General features: G+C 45.3%; 1 protein-coding gene across 1 annotated transcript in view; it reads right to left on the reverse strand.

Annotated features, from left to right (window-relative positions):
• Window positions 1-228: 228 nt before the first annotated feature.
• The window catches only part of CCBE1 (collagen and calcium binding EGF domains 1), a 236,682-nt gene continuing 211,194 nt past the window's right edge, over window positions 229-25,716 (reverse strand). Inside the window, exons 6-11 of the mRNA XM_004422670.3 lie at window positions 22,455-22,558; window positions 14,483-14,603; window positions 7,018-7,157; window positions 6,883-6,918; window positions 6,111-6,146; window positions 229-4,400 (exon numbers count right to left, since the gene is read on the reverse strand). Of these exons, the coding sequence (XP_004422727.1) occupies window positions 4,179-4,400; window positions 6,111-6,146; window positions 6,883-6,918; window positions 7,018-7,157; window positions 14,483-14,603; window positions 22,455-22,558 (659 nt within the window). The 3' untranslated portion in view covers window positions 229-4,178. The remainder of the gene's footprint in view (window positions 4,401-6,110; window positions 6,147-6,882; window positions 6,919-7,017; window positions 7,158-14,482; window positions 14,604-22,454; window positions 22,559-25,716) is intronic.

Here is a 25,716-nt window from a genome sequence, read left to right on the forward strand (position 1 = left end):
AGCTGGGGACATGGGCCTCTGAGACTCATATTCAGTGGGACCTGGGCCTTCAGACCTTGTCTCAGACTCAAATGTTGGGACTACACTCAGATCCCCAGAGGTGGCCTACCCACAACGCACGTTCCGGTTCTTAAGAGAAATTCTCTCTCCATCTCCTTAAATTCATCTTGTGAAAAGATAACTTGTGCCACTGGACTGGGTGTCAGGACAAAACACAGTACAACCACATAAGAAAAATAACTTTGTTATTTAGCATATATAATCTTATCAAAAGTACTTCATGATATCACATCCATAACTGTTTGAATACTAGCTCAACTGTTACATGGACCTGTTATAAATAATGAACATAACTACTGAAGTATATGACTAGTCACCGGGAAATAAAAACAGAGCCACGACACATATAAAGTTCCCCAGGGCACGTGCTTTGGGGAGCTAATTAAAAATACCGAGGTCCCTGGGGAATGTGTAAAAGGATCTTTTTTCTATGAATCCCTAAAGCAGTAACAGTTTTTGAAGGAGCATGTGAAGTTCAACATTTGATGCTTTAAGAATTACGGTCATGGTTTTTTTTTCTCAAATGGAAAATTATTTTTTGATTTGTTGTGAAACATACAGGCTGTGCCAGGAAAAATTTCATCTATTTCCCTGAATTCATTATTAATAATTTTAGATGGCTCTGTTCTACTAGTTGTTTGGCCCAGATTCCTGCAAATCAATTTCCTTTTCAGGAAGGTTCTCTTCCTGAGAGACAATGAGGCTGCTGCTTCTCCCTGTGATGGGCCAGTGTGGGGGGGAGAGGGAAGAGGTGACACCAAAGTATGATGAGGGATCTGCTGTCAACCCAAGGAGACGTGTGGCACCTAGCCATGGCGAGTATCTTGCCCCGCATGCCTGGAAACAGGGCTCACAAGGCCAACAGTAGTTATGAACCCCAGAAAGGGAGCATGACCAGAACCAGGGTGCCCTTCACCTGGTGTTTGGTGGGGTAATCCTCTCCCCCCACGCCAGTGTGCACCTAGTATTTACCTGCTTGGCTGTGGACACACTTGTCTGAGTTTATACAGTAGAAATGACATCAGTTGGTCAATTCATTCTGTGGCAGGTGTTGAAATTAGTTTAGAAGAGAGAAGAGAGCACTCCCTTTATACCTCCGCAGCCTTTGGCATAGTAAAGCTTAGAATTTCTCCCTCTGGAATGGAAAGGGAGAGGGGTTTTCCTAAATTAAAATGTATGCCCTCCTTGCACTATGTTCAATAGCCGATTTTTATTCCCATTGCTTTCCAAAAACAGAAGCAATCTATTAAGTCCTGATCTAAGTTCTAGATATGAGGGTGCAAAAAAATTAAAGCCAACGTTTCTGCTAAAGGGTTGAGGTTCATGTTTCCCATGAAACATGAAGTGGCTTTACAAAACTGTGGCAAATTTCACCCCCCAACATGGCTTTTCCATTAGGTTTGGAGCAGAAGTTCTGTTTAGGCAGTAAAGCTTTAGTTTTTTTATCCCTAACTAAAACATACATTAGGAATAACAACGCCTTATTATGTCTTATCTTTGAAAAATATAATTTGGGCATACAGAGTACATATTTAGTCCCATGGTACAGTCTAAGTTTTGAAAATCTGATGAATAATTATTTTATAAATTGACCTGATTCAGCAGACTGAGATGATAAAATACAAGTTGTTGTGTGTTTTACTGGCAAATATCTAGAATAGTCTCAGAAATCTCAGATATCACTACCTTTAATTCATTCTGTTAATATATTATCCTAGCCTCTGGCCAAACATGCCGCTTGGTTGCATTTTATGAGCATTTGACAATAAAGATGATGATTATATTTCTAAATACAGTTCACTGTTAACAAAAAAGGTAATAAAATTCTTCATTTAAAAAAAAAATCAAAGACAGATCATTTCTCATAAAGCCTGTGCATAATTTTTTTTTTTCAGCATTCATCCATCCACACCCTTTAAATACTGCGTTCCACAAGCAGGCAAACATTAAATAGATTCCAGATGGGAATCGACAGCTGCTCAGTTCATCTCTTTGTGAAGCCGTGGACGGCAAGGCCTTCTGCTCTGAAGATTGGATTCTGGAGAGATTGAAGGGGCAGGCAAGGTGCTAGAAAAGCAGCATTAAGAATGTGTTTGCTTTCAGCCTTAACATTTTGGTGGACAATCACATGGGATTTTGCATGAGGAAGAAATAGTGGGGTACAGTGTTGGAGAAAAACGGCTACTGGCTGACTGCACGGAGTCCTGCATTTATAACCTGATGGGAACGAGGGAAGGGAAGGCTGTTGTCACTTGAGATTCACAAACAGAAGCTCTTCCTGTCGTTCTGAAGAAAGCAGACTGAAAGTGGCATACACACCCAACCGTGGTTCTCTTTAAACAAGTTTTCCCAGGAGGCGAGTTAAATGATGTAGGCTAAAAGGAGATGGAAAAATAAAACCAAACACAAACCTTCCAGAAATATAGGGGGAAATTGCAGGATGGGAAATGGGAACCCCAACATGAGCAAACAGGAGTTGTGACAACCATCATTTGTGAGGCTCGAGACAAGGGCGGAGGTCCCTGAACAGGCAGGTGGAAAGCTGTTCTGATGTCAAATGAGCAAGTGGACTTGAAGAAACCTGGAAGCTGCCCATTAAAACCAAGAGCTTTCCCAACAATATGACAAAGGAGCAGACGCTCCTGCTGGTCTCTTGAGCACTCACTCTCACTCTTGCTCCTGTGTCTATCTCTTTCCAGAGAAAGCTTTTTCTGGAACATGCTTCCCTCTGGGACCCAGAGGTGTGTGAGCAAACACTAGCTCAGTGGGAAGTCTGGAAAGATACCCCTTTCCCAATTGCTTCCCACATTTGCTGAGGAAGGGAAATTCAGGAGGAGGTCTGCAAGAACTAGAACTTGGACTAAATTATGGAAAACTAAGGAGAAATGGGAATAGTGGGAAGGAAATTTCTGCCAAACAAGGAAAACTGTTGTTTTTTCCCCTCCCTATCCAAGAGAACTTTCAATAGTGTATTATTCTCTATGTTGGCAAGCTTGGCTGGCCCCAGACAAGGACTTCTAATTCTCAAGGAGCAAATTTACCTGCCTCTGCTGATTCAGTGGGGTCTCTGTTCAAGGTTCTCCTTCCTGGCCCACCAATAACCCAAGCCAGCAACCTCCTTCCAGCCCTGAGCTCCACTGTCCATCAGTTCAACCTGTATCACATCCTAACGGCACCTTCTGGACACGTGGGCACAGCCAGGGAATTCTGCACCTCTCCCTAAGGGTCAGCCACCCTTATTTAAAAAATAATCTGTGATTTACTAAGCAAATTGCCTCATTTGATCAAACAGCTTTAAAATGTCCTGGCAAACCAGGAGCCCATTGTTCTAATGTGAATCAGGGCACTGTATACATTTATTTTGTTTTGAAAAGAGGATTTATTCCTACAGCTACAATAACTTTCCTTATAGATAAGCACGGCATGAACCCTTAATAGGCGTATTTGAATTTTAAAATGTGGCAACCCATATGACAGAAATATATGACTGTAATGTTCCTCTGTCTTCTCTAATCTCCACCCCTTCTCTCTTTAATCAAAATTGGGAAACAAGGTTGGACAAGAGGATAGAATATTTAAAATCTATTATATTGGCAAGGAAAAAGAATTATCCACCAAAGTAAATATACATCATCTCCCCCTTTTAACTGAAGAGGCTTAATGTTGATACTGAGGAGTTAACAGTCTAATTTGGACACATATCTACTGTTTTTGTAAGTAAACTCACATTTTCTTAAAGCTCCCCTTGCCATTTTTCCCTTTTTGATATTCTGCCAAATTTTAAGACACTGTGAGAGTACTTGATTCAGAAATCCAGAAGTTCCTGAAAAAAAAGGAAGTAAAAGAAAAGTTCCAACGTAGACCACCCCAACCGGCTCTCAGCGGGAAGCATGCGAATCCATCTTTTACTCCCTCATGTCCTCAGTGGGTCTGGCAGGGGACTCTGATGATAGTATTTGGAAGAAGAGAAGTAGGGAGAAGGCTGGAAAATAGTAAAGAAAATAAAAATGTATCTTTTCTAGGTCTCCAGTGGTGTTTGTTTTTTTCTTTAGATGATTTAACTGCAGGTGAAAACACTGTTCTCTCCTCTTCCTTTGGCATGAAGATGTTGGGGTGCGCTAAGGAGAAAAGTCTCCGGGGGCTCCCAAGTCTCTTGTCTCAGTTCTTTTCGGGTAGTCATCTCCAGAGGCAAAGTCCATGGTTTCTGGATAGCTGGAAAATTCCTGACGTGAAGGGAACTCCTGAGTCCGGTGCCCTAACACCTTTTCCTGCAGCTCTGCGATGTCATTGCGGATGTCAGCCAGTATAAGCAGCAGGAAGTCGAAAGAACCAGGGGGTCCCTGTGCACATAAGAGGAATCAAAGCCAAGACACCACAGACTCAACCCTTTGCTAAGTGATGGCTTCCACAGGCTCCATGATTTGCTAGTTGCACAGCTTGCTGGCAACTATTTAGTTAATAATTCCGTGTCCCAAATGGAGCAAACACAGGGACTACTATAGTAGCCTGGGGGATGCTTAAGACTGCCTTCTAATTCCCTCAACTCCCATATGAGCTTCAGTGACATATTCACCTCTCTTTCCTCCTAATTCTAGGCTATATCAAATCTGGTAGGATGAAAGAATATGAGAATGACCCTCCTAAGGTTCCTTTCCAAAGAAACCTGGAAAATACTCATGAAGGCCGTAGAGTAGTTGTTAAGAGGTTGGGGTTCTGTTGGGTTTGAATCTCAGCTCTGCCACTTACTAGCTGTGTGGTCTTGGGCAAGTTACTGAATTCCTTTGGGTTTTGGTTCCCATTCTGTAAAATGGGGATATAATAGCTTCAATTTCATCGAGTTCATAAGGTTCATAGCTGAGGATTTAAGTGAGTTAATACCTGTAAAGGGCTTAGAGCACAAAAAATGCTCACAATGTTATGCTATATTTTTTAAATGAAATTATTAAAGTGTTTATAAGCATGGTTGACTATAACTGCAACCTAAAGGTAGTTGAAAGTATGCTGTCAAGTCATCCATTCCTCATTGACCAGGAAAGGTCCAAGCAAAGGCTACCTAATTTTTCTGTTGATTGAACACGTTTTATCATTATGCAGTATTTATTAAGCCTTAATTTCTAGGCAGTGCTGTGTGGGGCACGGTAATATAATGCGTGAGCATGCATCTTCTGGGCTGGTTGGTAGCCTGTAGTCAAATCTTGATCACCCCCCCAGCTCCCCCCCAACCTTTGCTGCCGCGGCTACCACCTTAGAAACAGCAGCTTACATTTGCAAAGCACTTAGTGATGTACAGTATTTTGACATCATTTGACCCTTACAATAACCACCTGAGTGTGGCAGATCAGATTCCACTCGGCACTGCACAGGCACTGCCCAAAAATGCTAAGTGGCATGGCCACAATTAGAGAGCCAACAGGTAGAAGAGTTGAGATGGGAACCCAGACCTCCCACCTCCAAGGCCAAGGCTCTTTGCCACTCTTCAGAAATTACACTGACCTCTTCAAAAGCAAGGGAGCTGCTTGAATTTTCTGTGCTTTTGAATACTAACTTTCATTTTTAATCTCCCAGACACCACACATACATCCAGCTAATTTCTTCTCAGTGGTCCCACGCGGCCTTGTATGTCTCTGCACTGTCTGCAGGGGACGGTCATCTGACCCGCTAGGATTATAGCAGTGGCTAAATTCTGAAACATTCAGATTTATGACTTAATCCCACAGATTTCTTTTCTAGTCCTTTCAGATGTTTTATGACATACCTGGAAACAGACTCATGGCATACTAGGGTTTTGAATCTTAGGAGGAGACATTCCAAATAAAGATTAGCCACGATAAAAGAAAAAACAACAGAAAATGAATTTTCAAAATAAATCCCCATGAGCTGCTAACGGTCTCTGTGACTCTCCTCCTAATCACTACCTCCTGTTTGGGCAGGCTGAGTGACAGCTGGAAGGGGCCGGCTTTTGCTAATAAGACCAACTTACAGGCTGCTCATCAGAGCTGTATCCCTGAGAACATCCCCACTGGGGAAGCAGTTCAGATAGTGCTACTTACTGGAGACCCTCTGGGTCCAGGTGCTCCTCTCTCCCCCTGAAAGCAGAAAAGTCAGGGTTAGCTTTCCGGACCATGTGGATGCCACCACCACAGCCTGTATTTAGACACCCCCCATAACTGTCTCCCTGCATGAAACAATAAATATTTTCTATTGAAAACAAATGTAAGCTTGAAGCTGGACTCACAGGACCACTTATTTGAACAGATCTGCTTGGGTCAAGCGTCTCTCATTCCGATTTTCCCCAAGGCCGCATATTTTCAAACCAGATCTGACAGGAGGAATGTGTGTATTTCCAGGCAGCGTGTGGAATAACTTAGAAGCTTTCTAAAGTAACTCACACTGACTTCTTTATGATGCAGGTAGCATGCAGCTCTCGAAATGAAACCTCCCACTTGCACAGAATGGAGCTTCTCCTGTTCTTGACTTAAATATATCAAAGAAATGGGGACACACAAAGAATAGCCCTACAAAAGAACACCAGCTAAAGAGAAAAACACATACTAATATTACAACACGGAGGCTTGTTTAAAATTTATAGGGTAATCTTTCTTAGGAATGGCTTTGGTTGTTTTTGTTATTACAGTTGTTTCATATTTTAAGTAAATTGCTTTTTAGATTTTCTTCCCAGCTTTGGGGAAAAAGTGTGTCTGTGTCTCAATTTTGCCACATGCAAGATGGGGACAGTAAACAGTGTTTTAGCTTCCCTGATGCCTGCACAATAGGTCAAAACTGGGCAGCCTCAGGCTTTGAAGGACCACTCTTAAGACTCACCTTAGAACCATCTCTTCCTGGTGCACCTGGTGGACCCTACAAGACAAAGGGATCCAGTTTAATAGAAGGAAAAAGCATGGCATGAGAACACGCTTTCCCCAGCAACAGTAAGCGGATCTCTGATAAAATACTGACCACGGGGCCCCTCCGGCCTTGCTTAACGTGGGACAGATCAGGAGATGGGCCCATGGGTCCCATTGAGCCCCGTGGGCCGGGCTGTCCAGGAGGCCCTGGCACACCTGGAAAGCCTGGGCTGCCTTTTGGTCCTGGTGAGCCTGTAATCAAAGAACACCTCATTAGAGCCACATCTGTGAGGAGGACAAGGGGCTCCGGCTGACAAGAGAGTCTGCGAGCCCCCTGTACCCATTTCTCTTTGCACTCTGCCCTTTGCCCTCTGATATCTCCAAAATGCCCCAGAGGCATTTTAAACTTAACATGATCAAAAGTTGACATCCCCATCCCCCTTTCTTTTCAAGGACCACCAGTCACCCACCCACTCAGTCCAGAACCTTGCGAGTCTTCCTACAGATTTCCCTATTTCCACAACCTCCTTATCCAATCAGTGACCAGTTCTATACAGTTTACCTCTTTAACATCTCATAACTGTCTGCCTCTCTGTATCCCCTCGATCACAGGAAGGTGGTAGTTAATATAGCTGGACAGTGGTTGAGAGTACAGGTTTCAGCAACAGAGAGACCTAAGTTTGAATCTTGGACAAGCTGCCTGACCTCTTTGAATCTTAGTTTCTCATCTATGATCTGGGCTAATAAAAATCTAACTTATCGAGTGGTTGTGAGTATCAAATGAGAGTTTAAATACAGGCACACCACTTGGCACAGCATCTCACACTTGCAAGCACTAAAAAAAATTCTGTTAGGCCTTCCTTTTATTGACCTCAACTCTTTCTTGAGGTCAGTCCCTCCGTTTCCCACCATTCTTGTTTGCCTCTTCACCAGTCCCTCTGTTTCCCACCATTCTTGTTCGCCCCTCACCTGTTCTCACACTTCTATGGGAATATTATTTCTAAAACAAGTCTTATTGCATAACTTTCCTACTTTCAACCCTTTGGGGCAAAAGCCACTGAGGTGGGACAGCAAACTCTCCTGCAGGACCCAAATAGCTACTACTATGGGGGGAAGCAGGAAACTCGCTCCTGTTCAACATTTGCCACAGACTCAAGGCAGAGTTGGGCTGCCACAGCAGGGAGAAGATCTCACCCCAAGGCCCAGATGCACAGGTCATGCTGAAGACTGCAGCTGCACCAGAGAACTGAAAATTCCCCTACCCCCCCAAATCTACCGCAGAGTAAGAAGGAACAGCAGTCTACCACTGGGGGAAGAGCAAGAATGTGGAGAGAGAACCCCTCTGAAGTGCAGATGTGTAGGGGCTGCCGAAAGCTGAGAACCACTGAGAAAAACCCATCAGCATCCTAGGCCCCTACTAAGCATGTAGTAACAGTATCCTACCATTGGAGGAATTTGAAAATTTGAAGACTGTGGAACACTGGAGGTAAAGACAGTAACAATAAACCCAAACCCAGCTCAGTTATTCATTAGATTGACTCATTTCTCCCTGTTAACGGCCTGACAAAAGAAGAGGATACCCATCTCCAGGAGTAATTACTATGTACCTCAGTCTCTACTTTTCCTTTACAAATGATATCTGGCATTGAATCAAAAATTTTGGGGCACAGAAAAAAAGCAAAAAAAAAAAAAAGCCAAAACAATTAAAACACACGCAAAACAAACAACCCCCATTGTCAAGAGATAGAACAGTCAACAAAATCAGACTCAGAGGTGACCCAGATGTTAGGATTATCATACAGGGACTTTAAATTAACAGTGATTAATATGTCAAAGGTGCTAGTGGAAAAGACAGCTTGCTTGCACAGATGGGGAATTTCAGCAGAGAGACGGAAACTAGAGGAAAAAAAAGTCAAACGGAAATGCTGGAAATAAAAAGCATAATTATCAGAGATGAAAAACTTCTTTGATAGGCTTATCAGCAGACTGGTCATAGCTAAGGATATAATCAGTGAACTTAAAGGTAAGTCAACAGAAGTTATCCAAAATGAAACACAGAGAAACAAAGAAGAAAATAAAACGCAAAACTGAGCATCCAAGAGAGGCAGGACAACATCAAATAGTCTGACATACATGTAATTGGAATCTGAGGAAAAGAAGTAGAAAAGCCGGCAGTGGCCCCGTCTGCATACAGAACAAAGATCAAACTCTTCTGCTGTAGTGGTATACTAGGCTGTTCTTGCTTCCTCTCTGGGCATTGTTTTTCCCCACTGCCTCCCTTCCTAATCACCTCTCAGGCCCCATTCTTTCTGAATAAACCCCGCTACGGCGCACCACCCAGCCTAGATTATTCTAGATTATTATTCATATAATCACCATAGACCACATTTCTCCAAAAACGTCTTGACGCTCCCTTCTCTACAAGAGAATTAACAGCTTACTTCATTGTGCACCATTATACTATACATATAGTATAATGTGTGTGTGTATGTGTATATGGATATATCTGTATATAGATAGATGTATAGAGGTATACATGTACATACAGATCTCTCTATGTACACAAACATATATACAACAAATACACACATACTCTACAAGTATATGTACCCTGTTTATGTATACTACTATGCTCTGAATTTCCTAAAATTGAAAAATAGGGAGATGTCATATAAAAATCTGGGTTTCTGGCTTCTGTTTAAAAACAGGAAGAACTAAAACCTGGACCACTATCCTCCCGTTGTGCCAAGGGAGCTGGCGCTTTATGGAGGGCTGCCCTTTAAATGGGGCCACGTGCTCTAGGGTTTAGTTCAATTCTCCTTACTCCCTATTGCTCACACCCAGCTCCCTTCATTCCTCTATGCTACCTGCCTGGTCCCTGTAGACATTAAGGGTTTTTACAATAATTTTTAAAATTCTTTTCAGCGGCCTAAATCAACAGAGCACAGAGAGTATATTGAGTTTAAGGACAAGCTATAGGACTGCTTTTGTGCCTGCTTGCTAATAATCGTTTGTATGTGTGCCAGAATTTGGTCATACCACCCATCATGGGGGTTGATGGGGAAGAGACTGATAGGTCTCATCTACCTTTAACCACAGACACAGAGAGTTGTAAACAGCCACTTTGGCTTGGGCTGGACTTGCAGGGGGGTTAGGGTATCCCCTTGACTTCTGTACCTACCTGCTACACTGGAGGGAATACCTCCTGGCTCCACAGGGGTTGTGGCTGCTAAGCAGGGGGTTGGCACCTTGGTGCAGACTCCAGCGTGTTCACCTTGGCATTAGGCCTTGAACATCAGTGGTGGGGATGAGGGAGAAGGGAGTGGGCACTTTGGGAGTATTTTTTTAAAAATTGCAGTAAACAACATGTAACATAAAAGTTAGCATCTTACCCATTTTTAAATGTACAGTTTACTAGTTCACATTGTTGTGCAACAGATCTCTGAACTTTTTCATCATGCAAAACAGAAACTGTATACCTATCGAACAACAGCTCCTCATTTCCCCCTCCCCCTGGCAACCACCATTCTGTATCTATGAATCTGACTACTTTAAATACCTCATATAAGTAGAATCATATGGCCTTTGTCTTTTTGTGACTGGCTTATTTCACTTAGCATAATGTCCTGAAGGTTCATCCATGTTATAGCATGTGACAGGATTTCTTTCTTTTTAAGGCTGAATAACATTCCATTGCATGCATATACCACGTTTTGTTTATCCATTCATCTATTGATGGACACAGGTTGCTTCCACCTCTTGGCTATTGTGAACAGTGATGCTATGAATATAGGTATACAAACATCTCTTCAAGATCCTGCTTTTAATTCTTTTGATATATACCCAGAAGTGGGACTGCTGGATCATATGGTAGTTCTGTTTTTAATTTTTTGAGGAACCTCCATACTGTATTCCATCGTGGCAGCACAATTTTATATTCCCACCAACAGTACATAAAGATTCCAATTTCTTCACATCCTCACCAACACTCGTTATCTTCTGTTCTTTGATAGTGGCCAGCCTAATGGGTGTGAAGTGATGTCTTGTTTTGATTTGCATTTCTCTACGATTAGTGATGGTGAGCATCTTTTCATGTGCTTATTAGCCATTTGCATATCATCTTTGGAGAAATGTCTATTCAAGTCTTTTGCTCATTTTTAAATCAGATTGATTTTTTGTTGAATTAGAGGAGTTCTTTTTATATTCTGGGTATTAGCCTCTTATCAGATATATGATTTGCAAATATTTTCTCCCATTCTATAGAGTGCCTTTCACTCTGCTGATTGTATCCTTTGATGTACAAAAGTTTTTAAGTTTGATACAATCATATTTGTCCATTTTTACTTTTGTCACTTGTGCTTTTTGTGTCATATCCAAGAAATCAATGCCAAATCCCATGTCATGAATGTTTTCTCCTAGATGTTTTATAGTTTCAAGTTTTACATTTAGGTCTTTAATCCATCTGAGTTGATTTTATTCTCTTCCCTGAGCAAGATTCGCCCTGAGCTAACATCTGTGCCAATCTTCCTCTATTTTGTATGTGGGTCGCTGCCACAGCATGGCTGCCAACAAGTGGTGTAAGTCAGTGCCCGGGAACCAAACCTGGGCCGCCAAAGCAAAGCATGCTGAACTTCACCACTAGGCCTAGGGGCCAGCCCCATTGAGTTGATTTTTGTATATGGTGTAAGGTAGGGTCCAACTTTATTATTTGCATATGGAAAGGCATTGGTTTTAGCCTGTTTTAGACTGCCAACTCTTTGAGGGCATGGGCTGTGTTTTAATTGGCAGCACTCTCTCAGAGACTCCCAGCAACACAGTAGGCTGCTTAGTAAATGTCTCATGTCAAACGACTGCATTGAAGAGGTTGGGCTGATTGCTGCGCCATAATTATTTCTCAGTGATGTCTCTTTCAAATGCATACAGCCAGTACTTTTTGATCATATCTAGTTCCTACTATTGGCAGAGCACAGTGACAGGATGGAATGACTTTGTTTTCACCAGAAAACAAAACAAAACAAAGAAACAAAGACTTCAGAGTTTTCATATTTGGAGAAGTCTCTTCTAGCTCACAGAACAATTAGGCTAAAAAAAAAAGGGAAGTTAATGTTCCATCCAAACATGTCTCACAGCCCTACTCTTAATGCTGGTTCCAGGTACATCCTGAAAGAGTTTATGTGGGAAGGGGACCAGACTCCTCCTATAACTAAATACTTCACCTCCAATAGCACAAGGACAGGCCAGAGAGAATACCTTACCTTCATTTACACAATCAATGAACTTCAGAGATCACTGTATGTCAAGTGCCTTTAACATGTGAGGCTTTTAAGTGCAAATTTCAGCACCTTATTTATAACAGTGGGGGCCAGAGAGCCACTCCCTCACCCCCAAAACCAAAGGATTCCCACCCAGCATAGCTTCCAGTATTGGTGCCCTAGTCTGTGATCCGTCACAGGCCTCAGGACTGGAATTTTTGTTAACAGTAAGAGAAACCTTATTCTCTCTCTAGCTGTCCTAGCGTACCTCAGTGGAGGGCATCACAAACTTTCATGCTAAGGGTAAGGAGGGAGAAGGGAACAGGACTGGAGGAGAAAGCAAGGGCACAGTCCATTGCCAAAGCTAATCCTCCATCACGCCCTGCTCCATCAAGGACCCTGGACAGCTTAAACCACGTTAGGAATCAGACGGCAGAATTGGAAGGAAAGCCAGCAAGCCATGCATTAAGAAGAAAGACAGCCAATGGCTCCCTGTTTCTAGTTTGTCCTTGTTGGAGTGATATGGGGACTGGCCTGAGATGAAGTTCCTCCAGGGAAGCAGAGCAAGAGCATTCTCTCTGCTAGGAATCAATTTGGAAGGAGAGACCCCAGTCTACTTAGCAGCAGCAAGAGGCTGCCTGTGCGTGGCATCTGCTGGTGAAAACTCCACCATGACCCAGAGTAGCTCAGGCCAAGGGAATGAGCAAGAGGATCAACCTCTTGTCCTGAACCAGTTCCTGTTCTCTGTACAGACTGAGACCCAGGCCACCTGTGTTTGATGGAAACCAGGAGATTAACACACAAGCGGAGAAGAAAACACACAGTCTTGGGAAGAATTTTGACCCTTTACTCTTACTGGCCTTCCAACCTAAAATCTGCCCATGTCCTTCCAGCTTGGACAAGTCCTACCAGTCTTTCCTGTCCAGCTCAAACCCCAAGTCCCCAACCCCGGCAGGCTACAGTGATCTCTCCTCTTTAAGCTCCCACAGCAGGAAGCACCTATGTGCTTACTTGGGGCAGACAGATACTGTTTTATTCTATTTGCTTTCACTCTCCGTGTCTTGTCTTCCTGATTAGAATGTCAGCAGGTCATTCACAGCACTTAGCACACTGCTAGCTAAGCAATGATAATCGAGAATAAGACAATCCATGCTTTAGAATCATTTACTAACACTAATATCATTTCCTTTACTAGTGTGAAAAAAATCTATTGATTTATCCATTTATGGAGGGACTCCAAATACAAAACATCTTGTAATTATTTTTTAAAGTTCTTATCGCATATTTCTTGATGGAATGATAGGACATTTGGGATTTTCTTCAAAGTAATAAGGGTGAATCTCCAAAACAGTAGGCTGAATTAAAGGAGCCAGACAAAAAGAATACACACTATGAGAGTCAGTGCTCTGAAGTTCTAGAACAGACAAAACTGCAGTGATAGAAAGTAGATTGCCTAAAGCTGGGGTTGGGGGAATAGATTGCAAATGGGCACAAGAGATAGAAATGGTCTATATCTCGATATATAGATACAGGGTGGTGGCTAGTAAGTGCGTGATAGAGGGTGTATACATTCGTCAAAAGTCATTGAACTATAATTTAAATGGGTACATTTTATTGTATCTCAATAAGGCTGACTTACAAAGAAAAATATATAGATAGATAGAAGAATAAATATTGATCTAAATGTGTCGACAAATAACAGGGGAAGGAGGAAAGAAGACTGAGGAATAGTGGAAACGGGCCTGGCCATAAGTTGTCAGAGCCAGGTGATGAGCCCATAGGAGTTCATTATATCATTCTATTTTTGTAAATGTTAACGTTAAAAAATAATTTTCATTTTGTTTCTCTGTAACTTAAAATGATCTTTAAGAATCTTATCTAGGGGGCCAGCCCCGCGGCCGAGTGGTCAAAGTTCCGCGCGCTCCGCTTAGGCGGCCAGGGTTTGCGGGTTTGGATCCTGGGCGCGGACCTACTCCATTCACCAGCCATGCTGTGGAGGCATCCCACATACAAAATAGAGGCAGACTGGCACAGATGTTAGCTTAGGGAGAATCTTGCTCACCAAAAAAAAAAAAGAATCTTATCCAAACCCAGGACAATGGCCTTTTTCTCCCAACTTACTGTTGGGTTATGAGAGTTTCTCAGACTTCAGGACTCAATTTCCCAAGGCCCTCTCGTCGTACAGGTGAGGGGGCTCCATGGACTCCTGCTTCTGTTCTCATCCACAGAAGCTAAAGAAGTCCATCCATCCCCCACTAAACGTAAGCTCTCGGCAATCCCTGGCTGGGGACTCTATCACCCTTCTCTGCCCTTCTCCACACTCACCAGGAGGGCCCTGGCCCCCAGGCAGGCCAGGGGGTCCTGGAAGGTAGGCGTTTGAAGCCAGCACCTTGTCACCAGTGATGTACTTGCCCAGGCCGGCAGCACTGTTGGGGAGCAGGGCAATCTGCAAAGAGAAGAGGAACCTCAGTCAGGAAGCAATGGCTCCAGTGCCGGGAGAGTCTTTGCACTTGTGTTGTTTGCAGAGGCTGCAAAGCTGTTTCATGGTAATTCCTCTTTATCTGAGCCAGTTAGAGCCCAAAGGGACTGTAGAGATCCTGTTTCTACACCCAGAGGCCTTCTAGTGAAAACAGCTTGAACGAGGTCACTCAGCTAGTTAGTGGGTGAACCTGGATCGGCTCCAGATTGCTTAGACATCATCATCAGACTCATTATTACCATAATTACTGCAACTTAGCCATTTCTGATTTTCAATTTGTTAATTACTTTGTGTCAATTATTTGAGACCTACTCTGTGCCAGGCCCTATGCTTGGTTCTAAGGTGACAATGGTGACCAAGACATGGTCCCTGCCCTTATGGACATCTCAGCCCTGGAGCTGGTACCAAAATGTGGCTTACAGTTACCTGCACGCTCAGGTGTTTGGGAACTAGTGGGAAACAGTGACTTGTGATGGTTTTAAAACACGTCCACAAATTTTTTGACACTTAAACCTTCACAAGGTGGAGACTCATTTCCCACACTCTGACTGTGGGCTGTACTTAAAGACTTGTTTCTAATGAACAGAAAATGACAGAAGGGACAGACAGTGTAACTTCTGAGACTGGGTCATAAAAGGCTTCTTCCTTGTTCTCTCTCTTGGATTTTAGGGGAAGCCAGAGGGACCACACCAATGAATGACTTTCGCATTCCTTGAGGTCAGGTAACTGTGAATCTGTGAGACCTTCAGTAAGAATGGAATGCTCGGGGCCGGCCCCGTGGCTTAGTGGTTAAGTGCGCGCGCTCCGCTGCTGGCGGCCTGGGTTCAGATCCCGGGCGCACACCGACACACCACTTCTCCGGCCATGCTGAGGCCGTGTCCCACATACAGCAACTAGAAGGATGTGCAACTATGACATACAACTATCTACTGGGGCTTTGGGGCAAAAAGGAGGAGGATTGGCAATAGATGTTAGCTCAGAGCCGGTCTTCCTCAGCAAAAAGAGGAGGATTAGCATGGATGTTAGCTCAGGGCTGATCTTCCTCACAAAAAAAAGAAAAAAAAAAAGAACGGAACGCTATGACCTTCTGTTTCCTCACTGATGAAAGGGAACAGTAATACTCTCTTTCAGGACTGAGAGGATTAAGTGAGGAAGTATACAATGGGTGCCCAGCACAGGCCCTGGAACATACTAAGTGCCTGATAAATGGTCCTTCTAGTCTTTTCCTTCCAAGAAGCTGATTCAGGGATGCAAAATCCAGTGGAGAAGGGCACGTTTCTGAGGGCCAGAGCTACCCCCAGAGGATTAACTCTGGATCCTGGAGTCCCACAGAAACCGTGAATCTCTGCAATTTTCTGAAGCATGCTGCATCTGCCCCCACATCCTTCTGGACGAGGTCCTGCGTGGGGACCCTCTGCCCAGAGGGCAACACAAGCCAGGAGAAGGCACGTGGCAGATCTCATCCTTGCCCTGGGAGTGCTCTGAGGCTCTAAACCCATCTTTGGACCCCAGCTTTCGAGAGAGGTACCTACTATTTATGCGTGATCAGAGGTGGCTAACTGCCAATGTGACAAAGCTGTGCCCTGTGGGGTTCAACATCGTCACAGACACTAAATCAAAAGTTGTGTCAAGTTCTCCCTCTGAGGCTTGTATCAACTCTGAATTACGACTTTTGGGAGCAAGAAACGGAGCTGAATGTTGATTTGAATGACCGTGGAGTTTTCTGTACCTTCTGCCTTCATGGGCCAGGCAGCACGTTTCACCTCTCATTTCCCCCCTCAGGGATTTCCTCCTGCCCCAAGAGACGAGACGCCCAGTCAAGTTCTGACTCAGCAGAGTGAAGCACCCTCTGTCAACGATGCCCCACAAATACCCCTAGGATTGCAGGGCACCTGGCTTCACAGTAACACAGCAGGGAAATGGAGCGAAAGATGATCATGAGATCTTGAACCCCCAAGCCCAGGCCCGAGGGGTGCACGTGGAGAATTACAAAATAATCTACTGAACTGCAGCTACGATGCCAGGCTGTGAATGGCTCCAGGTAAGCCCACGAAAGTTTTGCTGTCCAAGACGACCTTATCTGGCTTCAGAAGGTCCTCGGTCTCCCGCACTACTGTCCATGTCTGAGCATGGGGGTTTAGGAATGATCAGCAGGCCTGTTATGAAACATGGTTCTGATGGTGACCGCTGGCCAAGATCCCCTTCTCCCGCTGAGTCGCTGCTGGGTTTGGGGCCATCTTGATTCAGCTTTAGAAACTGATGATTTTTCTTAGTCACGGAGACAGACGTTCTTGCCAATGGAAGAAATCCAGTATTAATAAAAAGTAGTCATGACCATAATATGTGGTTTGCACTTTGGCAAACAATTTTTACCCGTATATCTTATGAAGAACAAATTCTTCCGGCTCCTTTGTAAGGTGACTGCCCTAGTCCTGTATCCCACTAGCTCCTTAATGAAGCGCTTGCAATGTTTCTAAAAGGCACAATCACAGGAAACCACAGGGGGTTTCAGCCGTATCCCTGCAGCCTGGCATGAAGGAGGAGTAGACTCGTGAGCCCAAAGGTGTTGCTCCCACTCCTCTTGCTCAGTCTCCCACACATGCCTGGGGAACACGTGTCAGGCTCTTCTGGGGTCAAGGTCCTAGTCCCACTTCAGCTGCCCTAAGTGACCTCTTTGAGCCTGGGATGCTCCCCCGTCTGGAACTCCCTCCAGAGTGGGATTTTTTTTTTTTTTTTGGTGACGGAGATTAGCCCTGAGCTAACATCTGTTGCCAATCCTCCTCTTTTTGCTGAGGAAGATTGGCCCTGAGCTAACATCCATGCCCATCCTCCTCTACTTTATATGGGACACCGCTACAGCATGGCTTGATAAGCATGTGTAGGCCTGTGCCCAGGATCTGAAACTGTGAACCCCGGGCTGCAAAAGTGGAGCGTGCGAACTTAATCACTACACCACTGGGTCAGCCCCCAGAGGGTTTTTTCCTTCCTTTTCTTGGAGTTCTTACTGAAGTCCATCCAGCTCAGAGCACAAGGATGCTCAGAAGGCAGGAAGCTCAAAGACGCATCAACACTGTCTTCCAAAGGGTGCCTCAGTACCCTTAGCACTTCTGAGCCTGCACCCCTAGGAAGCTTGGGAGCCCCCAGCTAGTATTAAAATCCTTGGATAAGGACAGCCTTGGGAGTCTGCAAGCTAGGTGATTCCTGATCATCCACTTCCTTCCAGATAAACAGTCTTCCCCTAAGCTTTGAGAAGACCTAGTGTTCCCTGAAAGACACAAGGAATGGCACTCAATTCCCCTGTGACTGTTACTCAGAATTCAGTAGGAGTGACTACAAGAATTAAAGTCTTGTGCAGTCTGAAAGTCAGCTTTGCACAATTTCAGGTTGGGGTTCAGGGTTCAAAGTCACTCCCAGGATCCAGCTCTGTTCCAGGTGTTTATTTACAATGGAGCTGCTGTCACTGTGTCATAGCAAGAGACTCTTCCAACCCGCAAATGCATACCTGTGGCCCTGCGGTGGAACGGGAGCGAACCGGTGAGTGAGGGAAATTTGTAAGCAAATCTATTCTAGGGGACAGAGCAGGCAACACTGGCACCTGTAGCCTGGTCCGATTTTATTATGTGCTTCCAATAGAAAAACTGAAATGTGGATCCCACCTGTGGGCTTGGGCATTAGGCAAACTTATGTTTAAATCTCAGCCCTGCCACTTTCTACCTGTGGGGTCTTGGGTAAGCTACATAACCTGGATTTCCTCATCTATAAAATGAGGACTGCAACATCCACCTAAAAGGGCTGACAGGAGGGTGAAAGTGATGATGTCTTTAATGCGCCTGGCCCAGTGCCCAGACTAGTAACTGCCAGCAGCCATCACCATGGACACAGTGGAAACGCTCTGCCCAGGGGACGCTCTTGGCTCTGCTTCTAAGTAGCTGTGTGACTTTGGGTAAGTCCCTTCATCCTTCCAGGTTCTCATCTTCACGTCTACAGGACGAGAGGTTTAGACCAGATGATCTTGTCTTTGGACTTAAAATTTTGTAAGCAAGCCTGGAGGACGAGACCTGCACGTGGATGGAATTTAGAGATGCTGCCCTGTGCCCTTTCCAGCTCTCTCTCCTCCCTTGTAAAAGTCATGAGGTGATCCAGTAAATGCTGACCTCAGTTTCCTGGCTGACCTCCTGCGGGGTAATTACATTCTGGCTCCTGTCAGCTCCTCTCTGTGTCAGCAGGATGAGTGCAGAGTAAAGGGCCTGGCGTTCTGGAAGCAGCTGTTCAGGATCCCCGCTTGACATGCTGCACAAACCCAGCAGAGGATGGGCTTGTGGGACACAGGGGCTGGGGAAGAAGGCTGTCATAATGTAAGAAGAGCCTACGTTTCTCCTGGATCCCTGTCAATGGAATTATGAATATCTTTATCTCATATTAGCCTCCTTAATAAAGCATCTACCTCACAGAGCTGTTGGTACGAATCAGTTAGATACTGCCTATAAAGTACTTTGTAAGGACATATAATTAATGTTATTTATTTGGTAAACATTTACAGAGCTCTTTCTAGGTGGCAGGTACTGTTCTAAGTCCTTTATAAGTGTTAACTCATTTGATCGTCATGAAAACTCTATATAGTAGGTATTATTGTTATCCCCTTTCTATAGAACTGAGGCACAGAGAAATTAAGTAACATACCCAAGGTCACACAGCCAGCAAGTGGTGGGGCTAGGATTTTTAACCTTAGCTAATCTGCTTCTGGAATGTGTGCTCCTAACCACTACACCAAGCTGCCTCTCTTAATATTACTAATGATACTTGGCAAGGCAATCTACTGTCACCTTAATGTGGATTAATCTTCCCAACAATCCTGAGAAGACCCATTTTACAGAGCAACTAGATCAAGGTAGCAGAGGAAGGCACACACTACTGAGAAGCCATATATTTGCCTGGCACTAAAAGCAGCACTAGAGTGAGCAAATGCAGCCACCAGGTTGCAGACCTGCTCACACTTTTGAAACCTCACGGACCTCTAACTCCTGAAGCTTCGACTGCCCGCCCCAACTCCATTGGGCAATTGCTGGTTGACTTACACTGCTGGCTTAGTTTCCCAGCTAAGAGAGGAAGCTTATTTAAGGCAGGCCTGGATTCCGTACTCTTCTGAGTTTCCTCGTCTCCTAGCCCACAGCAGCTGCTTAACACACACCCCCCGAGTCATTACTCACGCTTCCCTGGATTGCTCCGCAGCAACGCCACCCTCAAGTCCAAGAGCCCTCCACGTGCCCTGACCAATCACAGCCTCCTCCTTCCCCCCAAAGTAACCACTATCCTGATTTTAATCACTTCCTGAGTTAAAAAAAATAATTTGCCACCCAACTGTGCACGCCTAGACACTATGGTTTAGTCCTGCCCATTTAAAATTTACATCTTTTAATTTTCTTTTAATCTGCAGGGCACCGCTCTACTCTTTCTTTTCCTTACAATTCACCCATTGAAGAACCCAGGGCGTTTGCCCTGTGGAGTTTCCCACAGTTGAGATCTTGCTAACTGTACCCTCGTGGTGCAATTCAACCCGTTTGCAAACCATTTTATACCATGCGCTTGGACCACCTACTTGTTGGCCAATGTTTATTTGGGCAGATGTCCTACATTCTTTTCTGAACAGAACAGATGGCATCAGCAGTAGATGAAGTTAAAAACCAACCGACAACCCCAACACCGGCACAGGAGCAGAAGTGAGGAGACCTAGGGTGGGTCTGGCCTGCCTCTTGGGCAGTGGCCTCACCTCTCCGAGAATATCAGCATCTTTCTTACAGGGTCATGGTGAGAATGAAATGAGATCCTGGATATAAAACTTCATGATAAACTATAGGATGCAACACATTCTAACAGACACCTTTAAAAATGAGTTACTCCTCATAATGCTCCTCGAATGTCGGCACTAGCTCAGACTTGGCCCACCGCACTTGTAGGAGAATTCAGTATAAGGTGGACCAATTCCAGTCCAGCCCAAGTGCACGAGAGTTACTAGTGTACTAAGAAGTACTTGTCTGATTTGTATGTGGCCCTATGGCAAGGCCTGTGAGGGTGACAGGCGTTGTGACACAAAATTTTCAGCTTCTTTTTAATGTTTCTTCTTTCATGTATCATAAAACACCGCAGGGAGGTTAAGGAAAAGCCAGACGTTGACTTAGCAACTGAATTGCTGAACAACTTGGGAGCTTCGGCAGCACTGATCACAAAGATCATCCAGGCTGGAAAGAGTTTCCCCATAGCTCTCAAATTAATCATCCAGAGAAGGAAACCGAGGGTAGCTTTAGGCCTGGAGACATTGATCAACTGCCTCCCCCACGTGCTAACCCTCTGGCCTATGAAATGCAAACTTACTTCTTCATGAACCCTTCTTTAGATTTGCTCAATGAACAGTAATGACAATCCAAGTTCAACCTGAGGATATCTCTGTGTTTATACTGATATACCTTAAAGATGTTCTGCCTGGTCTCCCTACTGGATCACAAAATATTCTGGATCATGATTATGCATCATATACATATATATATATATATATATATATATATATATACACACACACACACACGGTCACGTGTTCCTTAATGATGGGGATACATTCTAAGAAATGCATCATTAGGTGATTTCATCACTGTGCAAACATCATAGAGTGTACTTATACAAACATAGATGGTATAGCCCACTACACGCCTAGGCTATATGGTGTTAATCTTAGGGGATCACCATCGTATATGTGGTCCATCGTTGAACAAAACGTCATTATGTAGTGCATGACTATACATGCCTCTGTTAAAGTTGATAGATCTTCCAACAAGGTAACAAAAGGCCCACAAAGCCACTTCTCTTCTCAGCCTGTTAATCTGCCTGTTTCCCCCGTAGCTGTGGTTCTCATCAGGGGCTGCCGGCACGTTTGTTGAACACAGAAAAGCTATATTGTCTTATGCTTACCCTTTTGCCCTTTAGAATAACTAGATGTCAAAGCTAAACAGATTACGTGCACCTCTTTGACGTACTAAGAGACTTGAGTGGAAGCAACGAAATGAACAGACCAGTAAGTTTACGTTTTACCAGCGTAGGAGCAATTTCTGAGTCGCTGACAAACTGGTGGATTGACTGACCTTAGGTATAATAAATACCATTGATCTGGGTCCAGGACAGTTGTTCAAGAAATCAGTCTACTAGATCCACCACGGAACATTACTCACAGCATAATTATGTTACTAGAAATCTGATCCTCCACCCAGCATGCATGGGAGCCTTTTATAAAGGGAGTCAGTCCTCACCCTCGGCGACACGAGGCTGCTTTCCAAGGTGCGTGGAGCCCAGACAAAGCACAGACTGTAACTTGCAAATGTGAAAAATAAAGCCGCTGCAGAAATTCATCACCAGTGTATGGAAGTTTAGAGAGAGGATGTTCTCTATTGATAAAATATGGACAAAATATTAGGTAAAATAGAATCACATCAGACTGCCCCAGGGCTGTGTCCAGATGTTCATTTTACAAAAAGTCACACTAGTCACAGCTCATCCTCTCTACAGCTTCGCCACGTGCCCCTCACCCAGTCGTCTATTTAACAGTCACCTACTCAACCCCCGCCTGCGTTGTGTTCTGCTGCCCTTTAGGTGGTCAGCTCTGAGGGTGGGTGGGCAAAGCATCCAAGTCCAAACCTAGCTGGCACCAACCTCAGTGAACGATCAGTGAGGTCGTGGAAGACAATTGCTCCTTGTTTGTCAACATTCCTCCACTGTCTCCGCCAAGCCCTCCTCCTAGTTCACGGGACTGGTTCTGACACACCAGGCACGTACCTTTTGCTTCAGCTGCAGCACCGTCTGCTTCATCTGGTGAAACTCCTTGCATGAGGCACAGCACGTCCCGGCCCTCACCGCGTTCTCCGACTTCTCATCGTGCCCTGAGCGGGGAGGACATCCAGACCCAGAGAGACAGCGTCAGGAAGGGCAGGCCTGAGGTGGACTGGCCGGCGGGGAAACGTGTGAGGGACAGAGGCTGGCGATTTTACAGTTCTCAGGTCACGGACAGCAGCCCCAGGTCAGGGCAGGGGGATGCGGGCCCTGCCACACTTTGGGCTCAGCTGTTCCCATTTAGCACCCCAGCGTCTTCCTCCTCCATGTGTGAAAATGTGAACCATGGCCCTTTTATCAACACCTTTCCAGGAGGCAGGCTCTGTCAACCCAGCATGACTTATACTCCTAAGGGCCAACGTTCACACGCTGTAAATCATCCCCCACGCTCAGACAACGGGTGTAGGGTGCAGGGCTCACAAAGCTGGTTATCACCTCTGATAATCCAGCTGTTTAAAGGGAGCGCTGCCAGGCTGGGCAGGGTCACAGATGGAGCCCAGGAACTGACTTCCACGGAGATGTGAGGCCGGGATAGATAAACGTGCCAGGCACCCTGGATGCCCACCCGGGGCAAACGGGACAGGTGCTGGGAAAGCAATCGGGCCTGTCCACCGTGAAGGTCTCAATGCCGCCTTGTAGAGCACTGGGAGCTCCAAGGGCTTTTTGTAAAATTGTATTTTGCTAATGACTGGGTGAGTTAAATGGCGACACGGCCAAGAATTCACACAGCTCTCATCTTACTGGCACCGAAACGGACTACACAAGCCTGCGTGCTGCGGAAACTGGAGGTCGTCCCGCTACTGATGAGTAGGCGCAGACTAGCAAGGCCTGGGCGGACGGTGGCAGTGGTGTGGGCCAAGATTGGACGTGAGAAGCTGTGCGCGTGTTTCCTTGGGTGGGGCAGGACAGTTGGACACCCAGGCAAGTGTAAACTCTCCTAGCTTAGCTCTTTGGCATTGATGTTTGTCTGGCAGATAATAACCACTGCTAACTGGAATGTCACCTGGGGACAGTCGAGTAACGTATCTCCCCAAGTCATTTCTTGGGCTTCTGGGCCCACCTGATTTTCTTCTCACTACTCCCCTCTTCTGGGAAGCCCTCTTTGCTGTCTGCATTTGCGGAATCCTACCAACTATTAAGACCCAGTTCCAATGTTCCATGAAGCCCGCCCTCTCTATCCACAGAGACACTGTAGTCCTCTGAGATTAGGCAGTGTTTACCACGTGTCCCACTCAAACGGCGGGTATTCCAGGCTTCCCTGTGGAGGGGCTACTAGTGCACATGCCAGCGTGTAAGCCATCTAAGAACCGGAGTTGCTTCTTGGTATCTCATACAGCGGATGCTCAAAAGATGTTTGTGAAATGGAGCACTATTGGTTGAATTGCGCCCCCTCCCCCTCAAATCATGTTGAAGTCCTAACCCCCAGTGCGTCAGAATGTGACTTTTTGGAAACAGGTCATTGTAGAGGTAATTAAGTTGAAGTCCTACTGGAGTAGGGTGGCCCATAACCCCATATGACTGGCGTCCTTATAAAACGCAGCGATTTGGACACCGACACTCACACGGGGAGAACGCCAGGTGAAGATGAAGGCAGAGACCGGGTGATGCAGCAGGAGCCGAGGAATGCCCGAGATTGCCGGCAAACCTCTAGAAACCAGGGGAGAGGCCTGGAGCAGATTCTCCTTCACAGTCACAGAAGGAACCAACCTGCCTGATACCTGGATCTCAGACTTGTAGCCTCCAGAACTGAGACAATACGCTTCTCTCCTTTAAGCCACCTGGCTGGTGGCACTTTGTTACAGCAGCCCTAGGAAACTGACACATGGATGGATGGGCTGGCAGTTGAAGAGCCCCATGCTCAAGTCAACATTCCTCATGCAGCCCAGCTGATCTCTCCAATGGCGTCAGCCCCCTGCCTGGTGATCTACACGGTGACTGGTGTTTCTGCTCTTTGGGAGATGAGGGCGCCCAGGGGCAGCTGAGATCTCTGACTACTCATCTGCAGCACAGCAGTGGGCAGGCAGTTCAGACCTAACTGGCCACACCCCAACACCTGCACCTTGTGGGAGGTCTGAGGCTTGGAGCACACAAGCTAGGAACACATTTCTCAACCCAGCAGGCTGAAGTGCATGAAGCAGTGCTCTGTCTAGGTGAGTTGCCATAAGCAACACTTATCTCACCCCTTTATCTATCTGTCCATTCACTCATCCATTCATCTATCCACCCTATTCTCCCTCCTATCCATCATGGAGCATCTGATATTCGCCAGGCCATGTGTGAGGCATTGAGAACGCAAAATAAGTGAGGATACCTGTTTAACGATTTGCTATTGACCTTCCTTTTAAGGAACTAGCCCTGTTGGCAGAGCCAGGCCATCACGAACAAGGCTTAAAACCCCATCTTTCCATTTCTAATCTTACACACTCAGTTGAACTTTGAGTGTTGGTGTGATTAACGGAACTTGATAGTGTCACAGAATAAACCTGTTTACCAGATTCTAAACTCTATTTAGATCATGAACTGTTAGAACTGATGTTATATTTAGTTCAATCTCCTTTACAGATTAAAAAAAAAATAAGATCCAGAGAAGGAAAGTAATTTGTTTTAGGTCTCCCAGAACGCTGTGCACAGAGAATGAGCACTTACAGCGTCCGAATCGGGCATTGTGGGGCCGCAGTGAGCACACTACTGGGAGCTCTGTTCAGGATACCTGAGAGCTATCTGCCAGGCAGGCTACAGGAGAGTGGTTTTCAAGTGTGATCGCTAGACCAGCAGCAGGAGCATGTGGGTGCCTGTTCTCAGAAATCCTAAAACCTGGGAGTGCGGCCTAGTGCACAGTTCTGTCAAAGCCCTCCAAGGGACTCTGAAGACATGCAAGTTCAACAATCACTGATCTGGGGAAGAGGCTCTGCTGAGTGACCAAAATGCCTGGCCTGTTTTCTGTACTTTGTGGAATCATCAGAACACAGAGATCAAGATTAACTTTGTCCAAAAGACTTGAAGCTTCTGCAGACGCAGGAGTAACACAGTAGCAAGGAGCCTAGGCTCTGGTGGAGTCAGGTGATCAGGATTCGAATCCTGATGCTGCCACTTAGTACCTTTTAGGTTGGAAGTTGCAGCTTCTGTGCTCGTCCATGCCTCAAACAGTAAAATGACTATAGGACTTATCACCTGGGTTCTTGTGAAGCGTCAAGCAAATAACGTCTGT

The sequence above is a fragment of the Ceratotherium simum genome, chromosome 14, assembly GCF_057802395.1.
Source record: "Ceratotherium simum simum isolate JZ-2026a chromosome 14, ASM5780239v1, whole genome shotgun sequence".
Taxonomy (NCBI): domain Eukaryota; kingdom Metazoa; phylum Chordata; class Mammalia; order Perissodactyla; family Rhinocerotidae; genus Ceratotherium; species Ceratotherium simum.